This window comes from Protopterus annectens, chromosome 8.part0 (assembly GCF_019279795.1).
Source record: "Protopterus annectens isolate FY-2018-M chromosome 8.part0, PAN1.0, whole genome shotgun sequence".
In the NCBI taxonomy this organism is placed as follows: domain Eukaryota; kingdom Metazoa; phylum Chordata; order Ceratodontiformes; family Protopteridae; genus Protopterus; species Protopterus annectens.
Window position 1 is genome coordinate 1,101,092,964 of NC_056741.1, and position 27,145 is coordinate 1,101,120,108.

Consider the following 27,145-nt stretch of genomic DNA (forward strand, 5'->3'; position numbering starts at 1 on the left):
ACTTCACCAACATGCCCACTGAAGTCCGCTCCAATCACTAGTCTCTCATCTTTGAGTACACTCACCACCACTTCATCCAACTCGCTCCAAAATTTTTCTCTCTCGTCCATCGCACACCCAACTTGTGGAGCATATGCATTAACAACATTCATCATTACACCATCAATTTCAAGCTTCATAAGCATCACTCTATCAGACACTCTCTTCACCACCAAAACACTCTTGGCATACTGTTCCTTTAGGATAACCCCTACCCCATTTCTCCTGCCATCCACACCATGACAGAACAATATGAACCCACCTCCTATACACCTGGCCTTACTTCCCTTCCATCTCGTCTCTTACAATCACAATATATCAACCTTCCTTCTCGCCATCATATCAACTAGCTCTCTCCCTATACCAGTCATACTGCCAACATTCAAAGTTCCTACCATCATTACTACACTCCTAACCTTCCTCCTCTCTTCCTGCCTTTGGGCATGCCTTCCCATACACGAATAAAAACCGTTATGTAACACCACCATACGGGCACTAACCCCTAAATGGGCAAGGTATAAAACCCAGTGGTACCTAAACCAACCATTAATGTGCAACAAATATTAGTATGTACAAGTATGTCTGCTACAAAATCATATTCATACACAAATCCACACAAAAACTTTACAAGTTTAACCACACAAAAGTACCTGTAAGAAATCTCTAATGAAGTCGATTAAAGATGGAACTCTGCTTTAAGTTTTAAAAACATTGGAAATAGAAACAACTTCATTAAGTCCAGGGGGATGAGTGGCACTGTCTCTCAATAGCCACATTAACTCCTCATACTTTAAGAATAGATCAATGGGACCGCCTCTCATATTATTTTCAAAATGGTCAATAGCTGAAATTTAAAATGATGGCCAGGAAAGTAAAAAAATATGTTTTGCTAAAGCGTTGCTCAAGTTCCCTTTTTGTAATATCATAAACATTTTGATAAATATGTTTCCTAAACGCCTTAATGATCTTTCTTATGTAAAATAGACCACAGCATTGGCATACAGCTATGTATGCTATAGCTTTGCTGCAACAATTAAATTTATGTTTTAAGGTGATTTTACCAAACCTGACAATGTGGACAGTTTCACCCTCCAAAATGTAGTGACACTGCGAACAACGTCCGCATTTTTTCATCACTATTTTTCCCTTCTTTGTTTCTAGCAACTTCTTGAAACAAATATCTTTTTTATATACAACTACAGGTTTGTCACCCATCTTCTTCAGATAATTATTTTCCATCCTAAAAATGACCCAATTCTTGGTAACAATGTCCTTGATATCGTAAAACTATAAATTAAAGGACAACACCATTGCATTGTTAAAAGGTTTTGAAGTATTCACTTCAGGAGTCATGGGTTCACTAATCTGAATGCACACCTGCTTGTGTGTGTTCCTAACAGTGGAACAAAGTGTTCCCCTCGTCTCTTCCTTGTTACCTCATCCAAAATTGGGTCTATAAAAGGTAACTGGGTAACCCCTCCTGACAAACATCTCCATCAAGGTATTCATTTACTCACAAAAATGTATTGATGACACATAACATACGTGCTAATTGCACACATTGGCCTTTGACTAGAGAGCTTTTCTGATATATTGGATGCCCACTCTCAAAGTGTAACTGGGAATTAGAGTAGGTCGGTTTCCTGTATAGAGTCTATGTAAAACCCAGGAGAGTTCTATCCTTGCCAATAGAAATATCTAAAAAATGGACTACCTCATCATTTGTCTCCATAGTAAACCGAAGAAAGGAGGTACTCGCATTAAGGAACTGTAAAAATTCATCCAACTGTTCCCGGGTACCTTCCCAAAAAATGAGAATATCATCCAGGTACCGACCATAGAATTTACATACCCTAAATAGTTCAGAGGGGAAGACTTTAGTAACTTCCCATTGGGTTAAAAATAGAAGTTATGTCCTTACCATAACGTTCCATGTGGAGTGTTCATCTCGCCTTTGTTCTTACACATGGGTTCGGAGCCGATCCTCGGCTCCGTGTCGGCCGCTTGCAAGCTCTGCATCGAGAAGAAGCTCGAGACAATAGTAGCCAGAGAGAGCACACTCATGCTTACATCACATATGCACAGAACTAAGAGTCTATATATATATATATATATATATATATATATATATATATGACACATACACATATATATACATGTCAACTATATACACAACAACTGCAAAGCAGAAGCAGAATGCCCCAGGCCAGGCACCAAAAACTGAATGTTCTTCCTAAGGGCGGGAGGGTGGGAATGTAAGAACAAAGGTGAGATGAACACTCCACATGGAACGTTATGGTAAGGACATAACTTCTATATGTGATAGTGTTCAATCTCGCCGTTTGTTCTTACACATGGGTAGCGTCCCTAGCTCCTTGTTCCTGAGGAACTCACGGAAGGACGTTCTTGAGCACAGTGGAACCAAAGGTTGCCCTGTCCCTAGAAACCTTGTCTACCTTATAATGAGAAATGAATGTATGTGGCTTAGACCAAGTAGCAGCCGCACAAATAGCGTCTAGTGGTAGGCGGGCTGCATGAGCCAAGGATGTAGACACTGACCTTGTGGAATGTCCTTTGGGTTTGTGCAAAAGAGTTTGATTTGAAGAATCATAGACATAGATGATACAATCCGTTAACCACTTAGAAAGAGTTCTTTTGGTAACCACTACTCCTTTCCTATTATCAGCAAAGGCTACAAAAAGTTGATCAGTTTTTCTGTGATCTTTTGTTCTATCCAAGTAAAACCTTAGCTGTCTGTGAACATCTAATTTGTGCAACATATACTCCATTTTGTTGGAGTGATTCTTGAAGAAGGTGGGTAATTCAATGGACTGATTAATATTATTAATAGAACAAACTTTAGGAAGGAAGGATGAATTAGTTCGAAGAGAAACTCTGTCAGAGTGAAAGATCAAATATGGGTGCTTAATGGAGAGAGCTTGAAGTTCAGATACTCGCCTAGCGGATGTAATGGCTACCAAAAAGAGAGTCTTCCAAGACAAAAATTTCAATGGGCAAGAGGAGGCTGGTTCAAAGGGGGGCAACATTAATTTAGATAACAATAAATTTAGACTCCAAGGTGACGTAGGAGATCTAATTGGTGGTCTAATATGAAAAGCCCCTTTTAAAAAGGCTTTACAAAGTCTGTGGGCCATAACAGGAGCCCCACATTCTTCCACATGGAAATTAGAAATGGCAGCCAACTGAACTCTTAATGTGGCAGGAGAAGCACCCTGATGGAACAAGTCTGTTAAAAACTCTAATATTTTATTCAAAGGAGCTATAAAAGGATCCAATTGCTGTGTATTCCCAGAATACAAATCGCTTCCATTTACTAGAATATGTTTTAGTAGTGGAAGCTTTATGAGAAGCCACTAATATATTCTGAACTGCAGGCGAAAGAATATCAGACCTGGCTAAGTTGGGAATTGGAGCAGCCAAGCTGCTAGATGGAGGGACAAGAGCGCGGGATGGGGAGCCCCTGACGAGTGAGTCAATAGATCTGGCTCTGGGTCCAGGATCCAGGGTCCCCGAATGCAGTGTGTCATCAGGAAGGGGAACCAAATTTGACGAGGCCAGAATGGGGCAATGAGGATTATTGTCCTGTGTAGGTTTCTGGCTTTCTGGAGAAACTTTGATATCAGAGGGAAGGGAGGAAATGCGTACAGGAGTCCCGGGGGCCAATCGTGAATCAGTGCGTCCCTGGGGACTTCCCTGGAGGGTAATAGGGCAAAGTAGCTCCTGCATTTGGCGTTCATTGGAAGCATAAAACAGATCGCAGGACGGCTGGCCCCACTTGCGAAAAATCTTTTTTGCAACTGACTGTTTTAGGGACCACTCGTGCGGTAACAGAATTGCTCTGCTCAACCTGTCGGCTATGACGTTGGATGACCCCGGGATGTGCGTTGCTATCAGAAAGCGACCCGTGGACTCCGCCCATTGCCAGATTCTCATGGCCTCTCTGCATAGCTGATAGGACTTGGTTCCCCCTTGCTTGTTTATGTACCAGACTACCGACATGTTGTCCGTCTGAACTGCAATAGTTCCCAGAGGAAGAAGGGGAGCAAAGTGTTGCAACGCTAGAAACACTGCTCTCAACTCTAGAACATTGATGTGCAGATTGTACTCTAAATTGGTCCATTCGCCTTGGACTGTCTGTCCCTGAAAGATGCCCCCCCACCCTATCAGGGACGCGTCCGTGGTCACCGTAACTGTAGGCGTGGGTAGCACAAATGGTCTCCCTTTGGAAAGGTTGCACGTTTGGAGCCACCAGTTTAGGTGTGTTTTGCATGTGTTCGTTATGAGAATCTCGTGTGTTAGAGGTAGTTGTTGGAACGACCATTGCGCAAACAGTAGCCATTGTAGGACTCTCATGTGCAGTCTTCCCAAGGGTATTGCTATAAGAGAAGCCGACATGAGTCCCAAAACCTTCAGTACCAGTTTTGCTGGGGATTTCCTGGACAAGAGAAGAAGACGTATGTGAGTCTGAAGTGAAAGTATCCTTTCTGGAGGAAGTCTTAGAATTAACTGATGTGTATCTAATTCCGCTCCTATGAATAAGATACTTTGTGATGGCTGTAGTAAGGATTTTCCGAAGTTTACGGAAATTCCTAGGTGAATACACAGTTGAAGAGTATAGTCTCTGGCCTGTACTAGTTGACGCTGGGTGGTGGCAGTCGTCCAGATACAGAAACACCTGGAATCCTTGGCGTCTCAAGTGAGACGCTACCACTGCCATGCATTTGGTGAAGACCCTGGGGGCTGAGGTCAGACCAAAGGGCAGGGCTCGAAATTGAAAGTGACTGGCACCCAGCCGGAAGCGCAAATGATCTCTGGATGCCCTGGCCATTTTGATGTGGTAGTATGCATCCTTCAGATCTATTGAGCACATCCAGTCGTCGTCCTGTAAGAATGGAAGGATCGATTGAAGCGTGACCATTCGGAACTTTTCTTTCTTGACGAAGGTATTGAGGTCGCTTAGGTCCAGAATGGGCCTCCAGTCCCCTGTTTTCTTTGGAACTAAAAAGAACCTTGAGTAAGTCCCGAATCCTTGCTGGTCCGCTGGGACTGGTTGGATGACTTTTTTCTAGCAGCTTTGAAATTTCTATAGCTGCTGGCTCTCGCAGATGGGGCGGTACATCTGGGAGTCTTTTCTTTGGAATGGGATGGGATAGAAAGGGTATATTGTAACCTCTGGTAACCACGCTTTTTACCCACTTGTCTGTAGTTATGTTTTGCCAGGCCTGAGGGTATAAAGCTAAGCGACCCCCGACTGCCTCCAGAGCAGGACAGTCGGGTCCTCCTCTCAGGAGTGCTGGAAAGGTTTACCAGGGAGTGTATCCCTGTCACCTTGATTCTGCGGACCCCCTCTGCCACCAGGGCGGCGTCTTCCACCTCTGCCCCTCCTCTGCCTCTAGAAGGGGCATCACCCTGTGTGCCTGGGAAAGATCCTTGGGGTTTTCGAAACCACATTTTTCCACCACGTTGCCCTTTGGAGTACGGTCTGGTTGGGGTGGAAAAACGGACTCCGACAGCAGACAGAGTCTTTCCCTCCTGCTCACACCGGGTAAGGGTCTCCTTTACTTTGGGGCCAAAGAGAGTGGCACCGTCAAATGGGGCGTTAGTAAAGGAAGACTTGAAGGCTTCCGCAAATGAACATAAGCGCATCCAGGATTGTCTGCGAACAGCAATCGCTGAAGCTGCTGCCCTACTCGAACCTTCGGCTGCGTAAGAGATCAGCCTCATGGACAAGTTCACAATGGATGTAAGGGTATTAAGTTGCGCTGTCACTTTCTCTGAGACAGCAGCATCTGTAGTACCCTGGAGGGTATCTCCCAACTCTTTGACTAGATCCCTCTGTAGTCGTGTAAAGTGGGTCAAATAGTTCAGGGATCGCATGGAAAAAGCCGCTGAACTAAAAATGCTTCCCATACCTGTCCATAGTCCTAGAATCTTTATTAGGGGATGGACAGATGAGGAAGATTCCGACATCTCCTTTTTCGTGGCCGCTGCCACCACCATAGCGTCCACTGGAACTCCTTTTGTTAAGTAAGTCTTGTCCTGGGGTGCAGTGATATACTTATTTGGTTTCCTTGGGACTGGTTCCACTGTGTCAGGAGCCTCCCCGCCCTTGAGCAATAAGTTCCATTAATTCTCAAGGCGGAGTGACCCAGGAGGAAGAAGGGCGAGCACCGAATGCCTTCAGCAAGACTGACTCATCCTCAGAAGGGGGGAGGGACTGCCAGTCACCTCTCTGTTTCAGGATCTCCAATATGGCAGAAAAGAGACATCTTCTGAAGGTGACTTAGGGGATCCTTCTGACTCATCTAAGTCAGTATCGGATGTCAAGGATTCTTGTGGAGAATCCAAGTGTCTCCTCTTACACAATCTTTTCCTAGGGACTTCTTCGTGGGAGCATCCGAAGAAGCCTCCGAGGAAGAGGGGCACCCTCCAGGGGTGGCTGAGACACCGGTGCTCGGCGCTTGGATGTGGCCGTGGGTGCAGAGGAGAATAATGGCCCTTTATGGGGAGGAGAGGTTGCTTCTACTGATGTGGTTGTCTGGGTAGACAACACCTTCCTCATCAGATCGAAGCCCCCGGGGCCCAAGTCGAAGAATCTCCTGGTTCCGAAGAAATGGGAAGAATCCCCGAAACAGGCACCGAAGGCATCGACCCGAGGACTGAGCGAATCGATCCGCCGAGGCCCGAGGGAAGGGTCGGAACCGAAACGTCGGTTCGACTCGGCCCCGGAACCAAGGACAGATCGTCGGCTCCGAGACTCCGGTACGGGTCCGGAGTCGAGGTGAGAGGAACAGACCGAGAGAAGGACGGTTCTGGACCCGAGGGCTCCACAATCAGAAGATCAACCTCTTCCGGCTCCAAAGACTCGATAGGTCTCGGAGGAGGAATGGATGGAGACAATGGGAGGCCTTCAAGTTTCGACACCAACTGGGTGGAAACTGAAATAAGTTTGGATAGGGCCGAATGCTCCAATAACTTCTGCACCACACGATCCACATCGACATCGGAGAGTTTAGAAGAACGGATCGAAGGAACCGAAGACGGAGCCGACCTCAATAAAGTCGAGGGAGGGAGCTCCATCACCGGTTCCAAGACTCTAGGCTCAGGAACCGACACCAGTTGAACACTCGGCCCTGAAGTCTGTGGAACCGGTGATCTAACTTTACTCGAAGAGCTCGGAGCCGATGACTTGGGCTCTGACGTCTTCGATTCCTTCGAGGATTTGGATGCCTTGTCTGAAGCATCCAGAGCCTCCTGAAAGGAAGGTTTTAACAACCCTCTGTCCATGAGTTTCCTGCGCCTATCTGTCATGACCCTCCCACTAAAAGAGTGACAAATTGAACAGTCCTCTTGTAAGTGGAGAGGGCCAAGGCAGTAGACACAGGAACTATGGTTGTCAGTAACTGACATTTTTTGGCCACACTGACAACGCTTAAAGCCTGATTTAATTTTGTCAGACATTTTTCAGTAGAGAGAAAAGTCAAGTCCAGTATAAAAGACAAATCCAATGTAAACAAGTCAAATCCGATGGGTATGTCAGTCCGGTTGTCAAATTTAGAAGGGGTTAGTAGGCCCCGAAAACTCTAACCAGATAAATTAAATTTAACGGTACCGAGAATTCTACCTACACACACATTGTACACTAAGTATACCTAAAGGTACTTTCAGAACAACTTTTTCTAAAATATAACAAAAAAATAAAGTTATATCTTATCTGAAGATGCTCGAGCTAGCTCCCAGCGATGCGAACGCAGCAGTGGCAAACTAGATCTGATGTAAAGGCAGAGGGGGATTGTGGGTATTAGATTGTCTCGAGCTTCTTCTCGATGCAGAGCTTGCAAGCGGCCGACACGGAGCCGAGGATCGGCTCCGAACCCATGTGTAAGAACAAACTGCGAGATTGAACACTATCACATCTATATTTGCAAAAATGGGGGCACAAGTGGCCCCCACTGCTACTCCTGTTTTTTGTCTGAACAATTGATTGTCAAAAGTAATTAAATTGTTTTCTAGAATCAACTCCATTGGTACACTGAACATCAAAATTCTCAGGTGCCCTAGGCTAATGTTGTTACATAGAAAGTCACAGAACAGCTCTAGTCCCTCATCCTGTGGGAGCATGGTAAACAAGTCTTTTACATCAATGGTAACAAAGATCAACTGGTCAGAACATAATTCCCTCCTAATTTTCCTTAAACAGTCCCATGAGTCTTTTATTATATGTTGGAATTTTAAAAGGGACCCTTTTAAATGAAAATCCACAAATTTGGCCACAGTCAAAGTTTTCAATGCCTTAGCATCTACAGTGGGTCTAAGGGGGGGGGGGGGGGATTCAGTGATGCTCTTGTGGATTTTCGGTATACCAAAAATAGTTGGCATCTGGGAAAAGGTCTGCATGAGGTAGTGTAATTCACCAATAGTGAACCGATTGTCAAGGAATAAGTCATTTAAACACAATATATGTGTCTGTATAGGCTATATTTAGCTCATTTAAAAGGATGCTGCCTCATAACTTTCACTGTACAAAAGTACTAGCATTTTATCCACATATAGCTGATGGTCCATTACAAGTTCACCCCCTTTGTCTGGTTTCATAACCCTAATGGACTTGTTGTTAGCTATATTGTTCAAGAGTGTAATCTCACCCCCATCAGATTCGATGTTGTTTCATTTCTACCCTCTTGGTCAACAATTGTCTAATATCATTCATAAGCATAGTTTCAAAAAGATGTAAAACTGGATGTAGAGGAGGATTAAAAACATTTTTGCAACCTACTATCTAGTTAAAATGTTCACCCCCTTCAAAGAAAAAATGAAAATTCACTTTTCTGACAAACAGTTTAAGACCTAACAATGCCCTTTCGATATTGGCTTGTCATACTGGAACAAAATTTAGGCCTTTCTGAAACAGACTGGCCCATTCCATAGTAACAGTGTGTCCACTTAAATTGTAGATTTTAAAGTCACAATATTTATTATAAACAATTTGACACAGACCATTGTCGTGGTTATCAATAACAATTCATTGCCATCTCAACCCTCTCGCCCTCTCCCTCCCTGTCCATCTCCCAGAGATGTCCTCCCTTGGCTGGGGGGTAAAAATTGGTAGAAGTCCCTTGATTCAGCCAGATGGTGTTCGGGTCTTGTTGCCTCTGTTTTTTTAACCTCTCTGATCTCCTGAGGTTACCCCTAAAGGGGCAACTTCATCATTATTCTCATTCTGAATGACATTTAATTCACTGTATTCAACCACATGCCCCTCATCAAAACTAGGATTCAACCCATCATAAGGCCTGTTAGAATTCGAACTTTTGGGTACAGCGTAAGCATTACCTGCCTCATATTCAAGTCTCTTTCCAATTTTTTGCTTTTTTTATGTTTAATGTTAACTAACTCTGTCAACATTTACAAATAAGGCTCTATATTCAAGTTTTAAGTTACAACAGAGATAGTTTTTAATACGTTCATTAAGTACATTAACTGTATCTTTCAAAGCATTAAACTTCTTATCATAGCCTTACCAGAGCCTCCATTAGTTCACATCCGTGGCGATTAAACATCGCTACCAGCTCTCTGTGAAGATCAGACCCACTAGTTAATCCATTAGGAAATTTCCATGAGCACAAACCCTTCAGAACCTGCTGTCTCCTACGGCATTCCCTGACACAGCTGTTCTCCACTTGTAGTTTACAGAGTTTCATTACTTCCATTTCTCAAAATTTAAGCTGTTGGTCCAAGGTGCCACGGAAAGCCAGGCTTTCTAGCTTCTGTAAATTGAAAATCATGTCCATTATGTATGAAACATGATAAACTAAAGCCTTGTTGCAAATCCACCCGGTTGGTGGACATGATGTTAGTGTCCCGCCTACCAATGTTCCAGCCTGTCGGTGAACTCGTCTCTGCCTGGTTCAAGATAATGGTACTCAGAAAAGCAGCCTTCTTTCAAGACTGAGACAACTGTTGCAGACCTGTGCAAATAAGCATCGCATGTAAAACTTCGGGGGGATGTGCCGGAGTGTGTGTGTGTGGGGAGGGGGGACGACATAATTGGGTACTTCTTCACCAAACCACAGCTTGAGGAGCACCTTTAAGTGAACGACCTCTTACAAATAACTTTTTACATGGGACTAACAAGCCCCCACCCATCAAATCCATGCAGGAAGCTTCATCCATGCACAACATAAAGGAGCAGAATGACAAAGCTGCAAAAACTCAGAAGTTACAGCAATTGTCTATGGAAGCCAGTTCACTCAAACTGGATTTGCAGGACACGGCTTAACAAAACACTAATCACTGAACCAAGCAACCTTGAAGGGCTTTCCAGGCACATGGAGCAGGACCTTGTTGTACACAGTTTACCAGTGAGTTTATCATAACAGGACCTGATAACATGGACCGCTAGCACTCCGCACTGAATGCCTCACTGGTCCAAATAAATTATATTCAATTTCCACTGCCTCAGTTAGTGTTAGTCTTAGACAACTGTAGCTCATATTCCTACTCACTGATTTAGAGACAAGACTCAGGAGGTGACAAAGGAAATATTCCTTTTCCCCGACTGTCTCTCATTTTTCAGACACTCCTTCCGATTGGAGGGCAATGCCGGGGAAAAACCAAAAAAAAATGAGGTGACAAGATAGGAAAACAGATGCACACATTGGGGGATCAGGACAGACATGCACAGAGAGAGTCAACAAAGAAACCTATACTAGCTGATAAACCTGTGCTTTCAAGAAATGATGGTTAGTACTGAGAGACCCTTAATGCTTCTTTGGCTACCTGCTGCAGGATGCTCTTATATTGATGCTTGGACAGTTTCCACCATGAAAACATCTCAAAACTGAATGATGACAAAACTGCAGCTAGGATGACCGGTGTCAAATCTGGCAGAAGCTTTCACATTTTCAGGAACATCCTCAACTCTAACCACAACCATTTTGTGTATATGTGCGTGTGCGTGCACGTGTTAACATTTGCTCAAGGGGAAAAAGGTCTGGGCAAAAAGCCCTGCAGACAAGTACCTAACATCATGGCTACCATACAGGAATTCTAAGCTTCAAACCAATAGGAGTTGCACTTTTTCACACGGAATGTGAAAGCTGTATTTGCTTCAAGAGATCTACTATTTAATTAATGGCAACTTGTTAACTGCAATCTCCCTAAAACCATCTTCCTGAATTTACAGGTCTAGGAATCTTTTTATATTAACCAGCTATACGGACATCTCAGTTGTGCAAGTTGTTGTTTACTCTTGCAGGGAGTTTCGCATTTCTCCTGCTATGTGACCACAGAGTTGGTAGTACAAGGGTTGCATGGGGGCTTGTCCCCCTGCAATATATGCTTTGCTCCTGATGTCACACAGATTTGGCAGATGCATTGTTGGAAGAGTTTGATTCACTTAGTTTGCTGTCAGTGAGTTATGCACTTACTTCTTGTAGTAGGCTCATCTATGAAAATACAAGGATGAGTCTCTAAATGGAAGAGGGACTAGCCAATGACAGATAACAAGCATCTCAGTGAATAATGGATTTTTTTTCACTTCAGTTTCATCAGCCTCTGACCATCAGGTCACCCCTCACATCCAAGTGAACCATCTGCTTCCCCATCCTATGTGGCATTAGCACACATCAACCAGAAGAGAAGGGGTTCTCTTTCTTGAAATGCTGCACATTCACAGGTCAAATGGCACACAGGGCACTCACTCGAAGGACCTTAACCCAGTACGTGACATCAACAGAACTTGCTGGAGAGATATATTTGTCTCTCAGAGGTTGCCACACCTTTGGAACAAGCTTCCTATTCATGTTAAACAAAGCTCCACTGGCCCTATTTAAGCATAATTTGGACAACTGGATAGGTAGCCAGTAATTCACCCCAGGGGGTTCCACTTGTGTCCCTCTTGGACAGGGGCAATAGGTGCTGACTTTAGTGTCTGCTTGAAACAGGAAACATGGGTTGAAACTGGCTAGGCTTATAAGAGCCCTACGGGCATTAGCCTAGTAACTGCCTACTCCTATGGAATAGAATACCTTTTGTCACTTCTACCTAGGCAGAAGGAGTGACAGTTGGGTGCCAGAAAGGTTGCCATATAAGACTGGATAATTTTTCAGTTAAGCCTCAGTTTTCTCCCCAAGTTGGTTATCGTGCACAGTGCTATGCCGGTTATGCTCAGCCTCTATGTGGGTTCACAGTTCCACACACGTTCTATGCCAAGCTATGCAGCAATGTTCTCCTTAGTAAGTGCTTCCCTCCAAGTTCTAGCTTCTCACATGAAGAGTATGACAGAGGGCCAAACCACAGATATCACTCTTGCATCTGGATGCATACTATCCTCTTTCACTAGGATGGGCAAGCTGGCATTGGCAGTTCATTTTATCTCTTCCCAAGTGGTGATTACAACATCCAAACTGCCTAATGAACACAGCCCATCAGGGCTTTGATCAGAACTTCTTCACTCCACATCATGCAGCAAGCTCTGTGTTCAATGGACTTTGAAGAAAAGCCTGATCTGCAGACTTTATGCTAGGATTCCTGGTACTTTATCCCACACCAAGTGTCTTTAGACAAACAGAACAGCAAATGTTCCTTTATATGAAGCGGTTTCCTTTAATCACACCTCCAGTTGTCTTACCCCCTTTACAGTATCCATTTCTACAAGGTTACAGATCTAATGTAAATATTATGCTTTGACTAGCACATATAGTTGGGTTATTAAAACACCTGCATCAACAGATGTGGTTGACCAAAGCGTGAAGGTCGGAGGTTTAAAAGACAACACAACAGATGCTCTTTGGCTTGAATGACTTACACTTTTACTCTAATAATAAGTACAGACACTTTTCCTCAATAAGAATACAGCCTCAACAGTATATCTGACAGGAATGGGAACTATGTGGTAAGAATGCATCTTAATTCAGGTGTAGAACAGAATGGCATGGAGCATGGAGAGGTGCAATTCCTGCAAACAGCGGTACCTGCAATTGCAGCAGATGTGAAAGAAAGACATAATTAAATCTTACTGGTAGAAGACCATTTCTTACTACAGAAATTAAAGAACACAAACTCAAGTTTCAATACCTCTTTTAACATTAGTAATACAACGTAAAGTATATTAAGATACTGATTTGTATTAGTGTCTAATTTTGAGCAAAGCACACTATAAACTTAAAATTTTTTTATTAATTTTTTTTGTCCACTAGACTGCTCCATCAGCTGATAGTGCCCCCTTTAGCCTTTCTCCCTCTAAGGGTGCAGCTTACTCCGCAGTCTAGAGGCTCATTCCTGGATAGGAAATATCTGACAGCAGGAAAGTGCCTTACTGTTTCCTGACTAATGAGTTGTACAGATCAGCAGCAACAGAATCAGTATCACCAAACATGGTTATTTTGCTTGCCTTACCTTTCACTGTCTAGCTACAGCTTGAACAAGTGTGATTCCCACAGTAAAGGTCACCGATACATGCAAGTTTCCATGCATGTGCCAACTATAGCTGCAACACGTAGGGCTGGTTGGTAGGTATGTTCCATGGGTCTTTGTGCAACCCTGCTGCAAAACCCAACCTACACTACACTATACTGTAGTGCACTGGGCTGCCTCCTTCCTCCAGTGATGGGTGAAATGACACCAGCTGGCCAGTTCTTACACCACCCAGGACATAATTTGAACTTAGGTCAGCTGGATCACAAGTACTTTATCCCTCTCTACTAAAAAGATGGTATAAACCCAATTCATTTTAAATATCCCAAGACTTAAGCATGTTATAATTTTATCCAATTAAATCAACAGCAAATTTCCATAGAGTGGAATCTGCAATTGCCACAACACACCCACAACTTTTAAAATCTTTTTCTGCATGGACTCAGAACTCTGAAACTTTATAACATTTTTTTTAAACCATTCCCCCAGTCTGACTATCAAAAGTCTCCCCTGGATGCCCCTATTAACTTACTTGTACCCCTCTTCTCACCTGGAAACACTGCAACCCATATCACACAGTGGTGGCATACCTGCTCTCCATACGGGATTTTCCTGCTGGCGATGACATACTATGTTTGCTGACAGGCTGTGTATTACAGGAAAGTCTCCCTTTGGGAGTAAAACTTCCAGTGACACATTTTTCAGTGTCATGCTTTATGAAGCAAAAGTTGGGGCACTACATGGCCATATTCTAATAGGAATGGATTTTTTTTTTCTGTCTTTGTGCTCCTATTTGCCTTCCCCATTGGCTGGCCTGTACGATAGAAAGCTCTGCTATGCCAGACTTAAGAGTAAATGTATGATTGCACACACCCACAGTGCTTGGCTAGATGATGCATCTTTCCTGGCTGGGCTTGTGCACACTCAAATCTTATGCAATGAGTTATCAGTCCTGGGCTTGCACACACACATCTGCCAATGCTCTCTACTCTTTTTACTATTTTAACCAGAATCCTTCTTCCAACAAGTACATTTTTTTTCTGTAGTGCTTTGCTATACAATCTGTCTTGATCCATCCAGCACCTAACTACAGTAGTTAGGAGATGGCGCTCAACTTACCAATACAGTTAAATTCAGAAATATTCTTCACTCCTACAGTTTCATTACGGAAAGAATTGGAGATGGCATGCACTTCTAGCAGTGACAATAAGTGTTCCCGTGGAATGTTGTATCCTAAACCAACATACAAAGAAAGAAAACACCATGTCAGCAAATGACAAAAAAAAAAAAAACAAAACACAAATACTGCTCAAAACTGCAGATGTGTAGTTTGGGCATTGGATTCATATCGATTCAATTGCCACTGGTAGCATATGCTAATGCTACTATCACACTGATAAGATACTTTTTTTATATAATGCCCTAACAAATATATAAATATATTTGTGTGCAACAGCTTTATGAGACTTTGTGAAAGTAATTAGGTTAAAGGCTTCATAAACTTGAAGACTTGATATCTGATATACAGCAGTTTTTTGCCTAACAATCACACAGTAAAACATTATATAACCCTGTGCACATACGCAAACGTGTCTCACACACACACACACACACACACACACACACACACACACACACACACACACCAACATTTTACCGAAAGAACATCTAAAGATGCTCCACATAAAGCAGAACTGATGAATTAATTATCCACCTCTGGTATTTACAGAGGTGTGCCAGCATGAGAAGACAGAATAACGTTATGACAGAGAAGGAAGATGAAGGTGGAAAAGCAGTCTACATGAAGGTGGCCAACACCTCGGTGATGAAGCAAGGAAGCAAGTAGGGTGAGAAGCTAGAGCAAATGCTCGGGCAGTTAAGGTGCATAAAAGGGGAATACTGTTGGAACAACAGAGTGTACCATCCCCAAGATGCAGCAAAGGAGTTGGGTGAGAGAGTGGCTGAAAAAATAATACAGAGACAGAAGGAAGAGGGTAATGCACATGGGGGATCTGAATGCGCCACAAGCAGACTGGGATATTCTAAGACTGAGGACAAACAAGGAGTGTGATCTCACTTGCATCCTAAACCATGAGGGGTTTGGTCAACTGCTGCAGGACAAAACCAGACAGGATACTGTTATGGGTATGGTCTTAACCAAGGCAGTGAGGGTCATGGATGTCCAGGTGATGATGCCATTAGCCAAAAGTACTGGGTTACTTGTCATTGTGTGATTTACAGCTGGGGGAAGCTGAAGGTCAAGACTACAAAAACAAAGAGGACAGTGATGGATCCTTGGGGCGTGAATTATGCTGAGCAAAACGAGAGGATCACAAGTGACTTGGCAGACTTGCAGCAATTTTAAGCTGTAAACAACATGAACTGATCTGGGATGCAGTACTCAGGACTATGGACAAACTTTTATGGAAAAGGCACAAAGAAAAGACAGCCAACTGGCAACATAGGAAGTTTAGGCTAATGATTCCCTCAAAAGACAGGACATAAAAGAGGAATTAACAAGGGGCGGGGGAAAGAGAAAGAGACACAGTATAAGGGAGCTAAAAGGAGGGCAACAAGGGTGCAGAGGTCAGCAAAGATAGTTCTGGCTAAAGGGGTCAAGAATGTGGAACAGCAGCATTTCATACATATACAGCATAAAGGAGAAAGGGAAGGAAGGACATGGTTAGACACAGGAGGAAGATTACTGAAGACTGGAGAAAGGTGAAGTACTGAATAAATACTATGTTTCAGCTTTCAGACAGGAAAACAAGAGAATGGTGTAACACCAGGCTGAAGCAAGGAAGAGTGGGAAAGCAGTGAGCACCTGAGTAGTCAGGGGAGTCTAGAGACACAAGGGTAGAGAGGGAGCAGATAAGGAGAAAACTGGCTACCCTTAGTAGTATAAAGTACAAAAAAAATCAAACAGGCTGACTCATAGGGTCCTCACAAATTTGTCCTTTATAGGGGCAGATCTCCAAACTGACTGAAATCTGGAGATTTACAGGTGTATTAGCCTAAAAGCTCTGCTAGGGAAAATCATGGAGAGAATTCTGCAGGAAAAGTTTGTTACTATTCTACAGGATAAGAAGTTCCTGGACAGCACCAACATAGGTTCTTGGCCAAAAGGAGTTGTCAGTGAAATCTAATCCAGCTTTATGACTGGCTTAAATGACAATCTGACAGGGAGACGTGATCTGTGTGGAATATCAAGTATACACTTCACCGGGGTCTTTTTAACTTCTTTATTAAAATTCTCATCTGTTAAACAACAATAGATATACACATAAATTAACAGAAAAGAAAACAAACCATAGTAAACATTTCTCATGCATTATACATATACGTTTTCATTCACTCAAAAATTACATAAATTGCTCAATTACTGCCTTCCCTTAAACCTAACTCTTCCTGAACATTATTCTGCATGTGTTGTTCCAACAAATTCCATTTACTTCTATGTAACATACTCCTTTCCTTTCCTAAAGATCCTACCTCCAGTTCTCTTATCTCCTTTATAATATCCTGTACTTCAATTAAAGTTAGTTTTGACCTCGGTTTCCATTTTCTAGTAATTACTGTTTTGGCCATCAGTATTAAACATAGGCATTACTATACCAGGGCAATAAAGGCCTTCTGTCCCAGTTCAGAAGAATAATTTCTTAAGTTACAACTACTTGCTCCCCCAACATTTCTGACAAGTACTTTACAGGGAATGTTTAAAATTTGCCAACTCTTTACAGTCACAAAAATATTCACCAGGGTTTTACACTCAATCCCACCTAAAAAGTTTTCAATGCCCAGACAAGTTTCTTTCTATCAGCAGAGTTGGCACTGGTGCCTGGTAACCCACAGTCAAAACTTTAAATTCTTTCCTCAGTAACCACTGTTGTTCCAGATGACCAAACTTGGTGAAGGTGGTTACCTTACATAAATTGGATCTAGAATTAATCAAGGTGATTCAGCACATCAGTCTCACTTTCATTCCAGGGAATATCAAGCAAAGCATTCTATCTAGCAGGATAGTGGAACTCCTAAAAGTTAATAATTCACGGCAGACAGACTGTATGGTTGGTTACACACAGCACAGGAGCTGCCAACCCAACTTCACTCAGCTCTGTTACATGGTCCCCACTGATTAGGTCAAGGGGAACTTTGTGAATGCAAATATGAGACTTCCCTAAGGCCTTTAATAACACTGTGTACCGAACTGAAGTTGGGAAAAATTAAAGGGCAGGGGATAGGGCCCAGAAAAGTAGACAGGACTGGAAGCAGTGGGTTATGCTGACTGTTACAGAGGAAATGTCAGGATGAAATGTTGTAAGCATTGATGTATTACATGGTTCAGTGTACCTCTGTCAGACACCACAGATATCACACACATTCAGGAAAGTAAGATTAACTTATTTGCTGAAGATATAATGACTGATGCAGTAGTCTTGCACAGCTCTGTGATCTGACAGACCTATGCTGGAATTCTAGAAAGACCAGTAAGTTAAATAAAGCATATGCACTTTGGAAGGGAGCAGGAAAACCATATGATCTTGGTAGGGTTATACAAGACATTGCAAGGAAAAGAACTGAGAGGGGTAAAAAAACACCCATACATTAAATCAAGGGTGGTATTACTACTGACAATTCCTCAGTACTCAACCTACTATTGCTCAGTGCCAACCACACAGAAAAATGTTGCCTCTCAAATTAGAGGCAACACTTTTTGGGGTCCCCAACTGAACTGCAAGACCTAATAGTGACAATCCTGTCACTTCAAAAATTAAACTGTAGTTCCTATAAAGAACAGCAAATTCCAAAACTCTGTATTACACCTCTTAAGCTTTTAAATCGTATGTCAGGCCACTCCTGAATGATGATTACTTATTCTGTGTAAACAATAAATATGACCTTAAAGTATTAGTGTGTGCCCGAAGAAAATTTACAAAAAGAACCAAAGACTGTAAAAATCTCTCTTGTTCGGGTAGGTTGGGCATCTTGACTTGTACTCAGTTACAGATACCTGGTAGGCAAGCGTGTTTAGGTTTTAATACCCTCCATTTACAGAATTACAGGTAGGAATCAATATTGAACTTCTTCAACCTTTAATAATTTCATGAGATGGGCATGTCACATATAAATTTGAAAAGTGCAGAAACTCCTCTAGAACTACGTTTATTACCCAGTCATTTATAGGTTCATAGGTTGATACAAGGCTATCTGCCCTAGGGCATTTATAAGCCTAGCCAGAGTGTGTTTGGCTTTCACCACCCTTTTAGATTTGTAGACTGTGCCTTTGAATAGTAGGTCACAGAATATAGTTCCTTTACGGTTAGTTTATTTTGCCTCTGTCTAGCGGGGACCCAGAAGAGATCCTGGGGGTATACTTACGATCTCCCATCCACTCATCAAGATTTCTTTTGAAGAGGGTCAGTGAGGGGCTCTGCCTAACCTGGACTGGGATTTTGTTCCAGAGTGAAGGGAGTCTCTGGGATATGAATCTGTCCCTCCAGCATGTCCTATTTATTTCTGTGCTGAGGTTTAAATCTCTGGAGCGTGTAGCTCTAAGGGATTTGGATTTCTTGAGGTGGAGCATGTCCATGGCTTTATGTCAGGCACAGATCGCCTCCGAGTAGGCGGTAAGCAACCGAGTAGAGCTGGAGTTTCTTTAGCCTAACTGCATAGGGCATCTGTTTGAGTCCCTTGATCCTCTTGGTGAGGTACTTTTGGGGTCTTTCTAATTGCTGCAGGTGTCTGGTAAGGTACATCCCAAATGGGGCATTGTATTCAATTTTGGGCCTGATGGGTGATGAATAGAGTGGCACAAAGACCTCTCTTGATCTTGATGTGAAACCGTTCGAGATGAGGTGGGCTATATAGAAGATCTTTCTAACCACTTTGGCAACGTGATTGTCAAAGGAGAGATTACTATCTACTTGGGTCCCCAATCCCCAATTACTTCCTCCGTACTTAATTGATTACCTCCTATGTGGTAATCTGTGAGCACTTTGTTTTTCCCAAAGGGGATGACTATGCATTTTTTGAGCATTAAGCTTCAGGCCATGGCTTTGGCACCAGTTATCTGTCTCTGTGAGACCCTTTTGGAAGATGCTTGTGTCAGCCGGAGAGTCTATTATGGCATCCAGTTTGCAGTCGTCTGCGAACTTGGTCAGCCATAGTCCTCCCGTGTTTGCCTGTACCTCAGAGAAATAAATACCGAACAAGAGAGGTCCCAGGACTGAACCTTGTGGGACGCCACTTGTGACTGGTTTAGAGTCTGACAAGGCACCTGCAATTCTGACCATGTCGGTTCTATCCCCGAGCCAGTTCGCAACCCATCTTGTGATATAGGGGTTGATATTTAAGCTAGTGAGCTTATTTATGATGCCTTAGTGGGGTATTGTGTCGAAGGCTTTTGCGAGGTCCAGGTAGGCTGTGTGGACTACCCTCCCTTCATCTATGGCCCTGGTGACTGTTTCAAAGAAGTCGACCAGGTTCAAGAGGCAAGATCTACCTTTAACAAAGCCGAATTGGGTAAGATCCAGTGTCTGAAGGTTCCCGATGTCATTGTTTATGAGTTCCATGATGATACGCTCCATAGCTTTGCAGACCAGGCTAGTCAGGCTTATAGGGCGATAGTTTCCGGGGTCTGTTGGGGCACCTCCCTTGTGGAGCAGGACCACCATTGCTGTACGCCATTCCTTGGGTACATATCCTGTAGTAAGGCGGAGTTTGAATAGTGACTTAATGTGAGGGTTAAGTTCATCTTGTAGCTCGTGTAAGACGCAGCCCGGGATACCGTCCGGTCCCACTGATGCTGTGTTTTTTGCTTTGGAGAGGGCAGCTCTCACCCGTTCATCTGTGATGTCTGGGAGGCTACACTCTGTTGGGATGGAGATTTGCTCTTTGGGGGGGGGGGGTTGCACTGAACCTGTCTGCCAGGATGTTGGCAATGTCTGTGGGTTCAGTGTATTTTTTGTCATTTTGCACTAACTCAGAGCATATCTGGAGTTGCCACCCAGGTTTCTGACATAACTAAAGAAGGCCTTGTGATTGTCTTTAGTATCTTGTGCAATTTTTCTTTCGAAGCTGGACTTGCATGATTTTATGAGGGATCGTAGCTTCTTGCTAGTACTGATCAGAGATGCCTTCCCTTTTTGGGATTTTGCTCCATCATGTAGTAGCTTCCTCCTTTTGTTGTATAGCTTATTTATGGCCGGGGTCCACCAGACAAGTCTCCTGCCTTTGGAGGAGTGAGTCTTGGTTTTATTTTGGGATAGCACGATCCATAAATTCCTGTAGGCGTCCACAGAATGCATTTGTAAAGGACTCTAAGGTTTGAGCCGTATTTTCCACTGGCCCAGGGGGCTTTGAAGGATACCACCTCGGTTTTGAGAAGTGTGAAGTTTGCTTTGAGAAGTTCTTCACCGTGGTTACCTTGGCTGGGGATGGGGATGAGATATGGATGCCCAATGAGATTAATTTGTGGTCTGACCTTACCAGTGAGGGGTATACCTCTGGTGTGGAACATAGAGTCCCTACGTTTGTGATTACCAGGCCCAATATGTTTTCCCCTCTTGTGGGGGTGGTGACCAGTTGTTCCATAGTGTCTGAGTTTATAAATTCTAGGAACCGTTGGGCAAGGGTGTGTGGGCTTGAGTAGTTTACCCAGTCAATGTTTGGGTAGTTGAAGTCACCCAATATAATGGTGTCTGGATAGACCTTCATGTTCTCCAGTGTTCTCAGGAAAGCTGAGTGGGGTTCCTGAGTTTGGGAGGGTGGTCTGTAGCAGGCTATAAACTGAAAGGCAGTTTTGCCCACTGTTAGTTGCACATGGATGGTTTCCGTTGCTTCATGCACTGCTACTAACCTGGAGGTGTGGGTATTTTTGACGTATATGGATACTCCCCCTCCTTTTGTGGTTCAGTCCGAGTTTTGTGGCTGAAAAGCATGGTATGAAGTATAACCTGGTAGTGCTGGGGTGCTTTCGGGAGCCTTGAACCAGGTTTCTGTTACTGCACAGACATCGATGTTCTCCATACTGAGGGGGGTCTCGGGTGCGTGCATTTTGAGGTTTAGACTTCTGGCGTTGAGCAGCATTACCCTTAGTTTCTTTTTCCTTGTATTGTCTATGGAGGTGGGTTTGTCTTTTGAGCCTTGCCTAAAAAAAGCTCTATGGGGGTGGCAAGAGCCTTAGCCAGTACTCGAAAGCCCAGGGGTGACAGGTGCAAGCCGTCCCTAGCGAAGCAACGTGGCTTGTCGAGCATGTCATCCCAGGCTGACAGACACTGGATCCCCTTTGAATAACACCAATACTTTAGCCAATTGTTAAAACTTATCATTTTGTCTTTATACTGTGGCATCATTCTTGGTGAGGGTAAGATGCTACTCAAGGTCAGGGTCATACCAGCCTGGGCCACATGATCAGAGTGCTCCTCTATGTCTCTTTTCATGTAGTCCAGGGTGGTACGTCTCAGGTCATGCACACCAGCATGGACACTGACGGAGTCATACATGTACTTGCTTTGGAGTGACCTGAGTGCGTGTGTTATGTGGCAGATCCTGGCACCCAACAGACAGCTTACAGTGACCTTCTCCTTGTTCAGCCTGGTGAGTGGGACGTCAGTGTGTCTGACTATAGAGTCACCTATTATGAGTGTATTAGGTGTGTTGTTTAGCCTTAAGGGTTGTGTCTGTGTGGCACACTGACTTTGTGGACTATGTGGTACATGGGTATTGTTGTGGGGTGGCAGTTGTTTGGGTGTCTGCTTTGGCGGTCTCTGCTGCTTAGGCAGATTTTTATTTAGAGCCTCCGAGTATGTTTTTGTGTGTTTGGTTTGCTGTTGCTATAGGTCTATGTGAGACTGGATTTGTGGTGTCTGTGGTTACCTTCTCCACTACCACTGGGAAGTAGATAAAGCAATTTGAAGGCTTAATTCAAAAAGTCATTAAGACACTTTAATGGAATCATTAGTATATTCATTAAATCCAGAGACTGCATTTTAAAGGGACTTTCAGGCCTACGATGCAGGGGATTGTGCCCAGCCCTCCTTCAACTTATGCATACTAATTCTGAGATCACTGTACCGCACAGATGGAGGAATACTCCAAGATACTACTATTATTTGGACACTAGCAATGAGCACCCTTTCACTTTTTCATCCAGTGTTACTGGAGTTTGAGATTTCACCTTCCCTTAGGCACAGCTGGAGTTTTAGGGGCAAAATTTCCTGAAGAAGGCTGTTGAGATTTTCTGCACGTCTTCCCTTTGTTGATCCAACAGCTATTTCTGAATAATGGATAAGAGAACAGGAAGTCAACATTAGTTATACAAACTAAATCATACTATGATAGTTGAATTAATTCATGTTCCAATACAGATACTGCAGTTCAGCATAAGGGGGAGCTGCACTCCCGAGTGTGCAGGCCTTCAGATGAAATGCTAAACAGATATCCCATCTCCCTGAACTAGTAATAGCTCAGGTGGATGTAAAAGATTCTACAATAATTATTGAAAAAAGTAAGGTTGTTTTAATATATTAAAACTTTTCCAGCATTCTTTCATTATTTACACATTTGTTAAATTTATACTTTATACATCTTTTTTTTTTTAAATACTTTTATGAAAATATTTATTTTATTAATTAAAATATTATTTTTATTAAAATATTACAGGCATACATACATTAACAGAAAAGAAAGCAAACCATATTAACCTTTTTTCCATTTACACACACACACGGTTTTCTTTATAATTATCTTTCAATCCAACACTATATAAATCACGCAGCTCCCGCCTTCCCTTAAATCACACTACTCCTCCCCTGAACATTATTCTATATGTATTGCTCCCACAAAGCCCATTTTGTTTCAATGTAACTTGTTCCTTCTCTTTTCTAAAGATCTTTCTTCAATTATTTTACCTCTTTTGCAATATTCAATGTTTGCTTTCCATTTCCATTAACTACTTTTTTGGCTGCCAACAGAATTAAACTTAATAGGGCCTTACTATGCCTAGACCATTCAGATCCTGTGTCCCAGCTCAAACGAATCATTTCCTTAGTTACAGGCATTTAGATTTCTGACAGAGTGTACTGTAAGAATTGATTTTTTTTAATCGGACAACAGATAACATTTCCAAAAAACATATTCCTAGTTAATTCTTTCTTCCCCATCTCACATCCAACATCTGTAGCTACATGAGGAAAACAAATCTTTGAAGTTTGCATGGAGTATAAAAATACCTATGCAAACACTTCCAAACAAAAATCCTAGACCTTTTGGACTACATACTTGGGAGCCATACATATGTCCTCCCATTGTTGTCTTGTACAGCGCGTTTCCAGTCTTTCTTCCCAATCTTTCCTAACCTCTTCTGATTGATTCTTACAGTTATCATGCAATATTTTATATGCCCTAATAATTATCTCCATTTTAACAGCAGATTCTGATCTACATTTGGCTAAAAACTCTACCAGAGCTGGTCTTTGGACTCCCCTATCCCCTTCTTTTCAGCGATATTCAAACATCAATCCCATAAAGGGATGGCACTCTCTAATCTGCACTCCAAACTTCTTGGCCTTATCTCCCTTCTCTTACTTTTCCATCTCTAAACTTCTTGGCCTTATCTCCCTTCTCTTACTTTTCCATCTCTAGTTCTTAACTCCCCAATATTTTGTCAGTTTTCTACAATAAATTCCAGCCTCTCCTGCATATTTCTGTACCCCTCTCCTTTCCACAACTTTATAAATATTACATGTGGTGTGGTTGTTATTATTCTCATTAAGGATCTACATCCAAAATCCCTCTTTTTCCTCATTTCTTGAACCTCAAACCCCCACTTCATCATCATAACTTTCTACTTTAAATTAGAACCTTCTGCTAGTGTTATGAATAAGAGTCGTTATAGTGTAGCTCTGAAACATCCCCTCAAATGAGGTAATCCTAAACCACCTTATTCTATTAGAAGGATCAACATATCCCACTTAACTCTTGCACTCTTTCCTTCACAGATAAATACATTCAGCTCTATTAATTGTTGTCCATAGTTCTTCTGGTTGACAAAAATATGGCTAACCAGTACATAAAAATAAAGCTATTAAAACATTTTCACTGCTTGCATCTTACTGTCCATAAAACAGAGCTTCCAGTTGTTTAGTTTTTGTATCATCTTCCAGTTTCTTCGCACATATCCTTAGCTACTACAACAAAAGCCTTTTCAATCCAAACTGCTATATACCTCATATCACCATCTATCCATAAACATGGGCATTGCTGAACTAAGTCAAAAGTGGGTACACAGTTTACAGCTATAGCCTAGGTTTTATCTTCATTAATTGCATTTTCTGAAAAGGTCTGAAACTGTCTTAACTCATTCACTCCAATGGAGCTCAGGAAATTTGCACTGTAACTGCCAATAGTGGGAGCCTAAGCCTTTTGGCAGAATCAAAATCACGTCCCCGCATTTCAAACAAATGCTCATATCTCTGAAGCCATAGGAGATGTTACAAAAGTATAAAGCAAACTCTTCAGCACAAACTATTTACAGTGGTGGTATTCTTTAGGTTCTAAGTCTTAACCTGAATTCTATAAGTCACAGTAAACACTGCAACTATTACATTTGTAATATATTGTAAACAACTTACAATACATCAGGAACCACTCAGGTTACACACATACTATCAGCAACACTTTATTAGTCTAGCGGAGAGCTTTCATATGAGGTTAAGCAGCTCTGTGTTGGTTGTTGAGATACTTAGAAAATGTGATAAATATATAATAGTAAGAAATACTAACGGTTGTTTTATGACATTTATATAGATATAATTTTCACATTCTTCTAAATATGTCAACAACCACGTAACACAGACATCCTTAGCTTCATATGAAATCTCTCAGCTAGAGGAATAAAATGCTGCTGACAGTATGTGCGTAACTTGAGTGGTTGCCGAGATATTGTAAGTTGTTTACAAAATATTACAAATGTAATAGTTACTGTATTTACTTTGATTTATAAAATTCAGATTCAAAACTAGAACCTAAAGAATGCTGTACAATATTGATAAAAAATATTCAAATTACTACAGAAAATGTTTGAAACAAAGCATGAATTGCATAAAACGAATAAAATAAGGGGAAACGACCACATTTTCGAAAGCATATGTATTTTCGTATTAAGCAAAGATATTGGAGTTATCAGAGGTTTATAAAAAGTGTTCGCATGTTTGTGCAGTGTTACAGTAAAAGCTACTTCATAAAAGTAGCATTGCAAAGCTATTTCACAAAGCACATACATTACAGAGCATATTTCGCAAAGTACAGCCATTACAGAGTATATTTTGCAAAAGTACAGTATTTCAAAGAGTTTATAGTGCATTGGACTGTTACCAGCTCACAGAACTGTTTGCTCGTACATAATTACGAGAGGCATATTTTCAGTGCGTTTGTATATACTCTGTGGGCATGGCAGACAGATTTTGAAAACCCAATGCACTTGTGTTCGACAGTAATATTGCTGAGGACTAAAATGTGTTTGAGCAATAGTACGACATTTTCATACAGGCTGCATTTTCTGATAAAGATGACCATACAAAGGCATTTATTTTGCTTTATTTAGATGGGTCAGAATCCATAGAAAGGGGATGCTTATTTGTGTATGCACCTGCTATCTATACAGGAGAGGGGGGAAAACAGTCATACTGTTGTAACGGCTGAGTCAAGGGAGGACCCAGATTGCTTAAAACGTAAATTTAGAGAAATGTGTAACCCCAGACAAATAAAGTGTAAGCACTCCAAAAAACTGTTAATCCAATAAAAAGTGCCAGAGCACGCTGGTTTACGGTTCAGAAAGTTGTTTCGTTGTGGAATAAACTTTCTGAACCGTAAACCAGCGTGCTCTGGCACTTTTTATTGGATTAACCCCAGACAAATGTTACAATGGAAAGGCACTTATTTTACACAAGGGATCAAAAGCCTGGTGAAACTTTTGCAGCATATATAACTTGACCTGAAAAATAAGTCTTAAAACGTGCAGATTTGGTGACTTACGGGATGTTGATAAAAGACAGACTTGTGTGTGGCATAAAAGATGACTCTTTCAGAAAGATTTTGCTTCATGACAGTGATTTAACTTGAATAAGGCCACTGAGATTTGTCAGATATATGAGCACACAGAAAAGCACACATATATGCTTACAAAGGAAAGCAGCTCTAGAAGGCACAGTGACAAAACTCATGTTGATAGCATGCAGCATGTTATTAAGAGAAACAGGCCCAAGCACATGGCAACTGTAAACCCTGCAGCACTCACTGGTAAACCCCAGAACTTTCTAGGAAATTCCAGAATTCACACAGTCTCAGTGCAGCCAGTGAGCAAACTTGAAGTATGGGCCCCCACCCACTTTCATTGCCAACTGTCATAATGGTGGTGGAAGTCATGAATCTAAAAGGGAAAAGTGTTTAGCTTTTGGCCAACAATACCACAAATGCAATACATGGAATAATTTTAAAAGATTTTGTAAATGAAAACGCCTACATTCTTTTATCAAAAGGGAACACTAAGAAATTAGTTGAATCGTTAGACTGTGGCAAGCCTACTCTTTATGTTGATGGTGTGTCAGTGCTTCATGAAACTATCAGTGCAGTAGACTTAAAGGCCAAGAATTAAGTATTTTTTACTGTT

At 42.2% G+C, this 27,145-nt stretch overlaps 1 protein-coding gene across 43 annotated transcripts in view; it reads right to left on the bottom strand.

The window, feature by feature from the left end:
- Positions 1-27,145, bottom strand: part of LOC122809254 (titin-like) — a 3,339,665-nt gene that overhangs the window by 3,207,321 nt on the left and 105,199 nt on the right. For all 43 annotated transcript variants that reach the window (XM_044080625.1, XM_044080596.1, XM_044080621.1 and 40 more), the window contains one exon: positions 14,596-14,709. Coding sequence is in view for 41 of the 43 variants with exons in the window: in XM_044080596.1 (XP_043936531.1) it covers positions 14,596-14,709 (114 nt within the window). In the remaining 2 variants the exon portion in view is untranslated. The remainder of the gene's footprint in view (positions 1-14,595; positions 14,710-27,145) is intronic.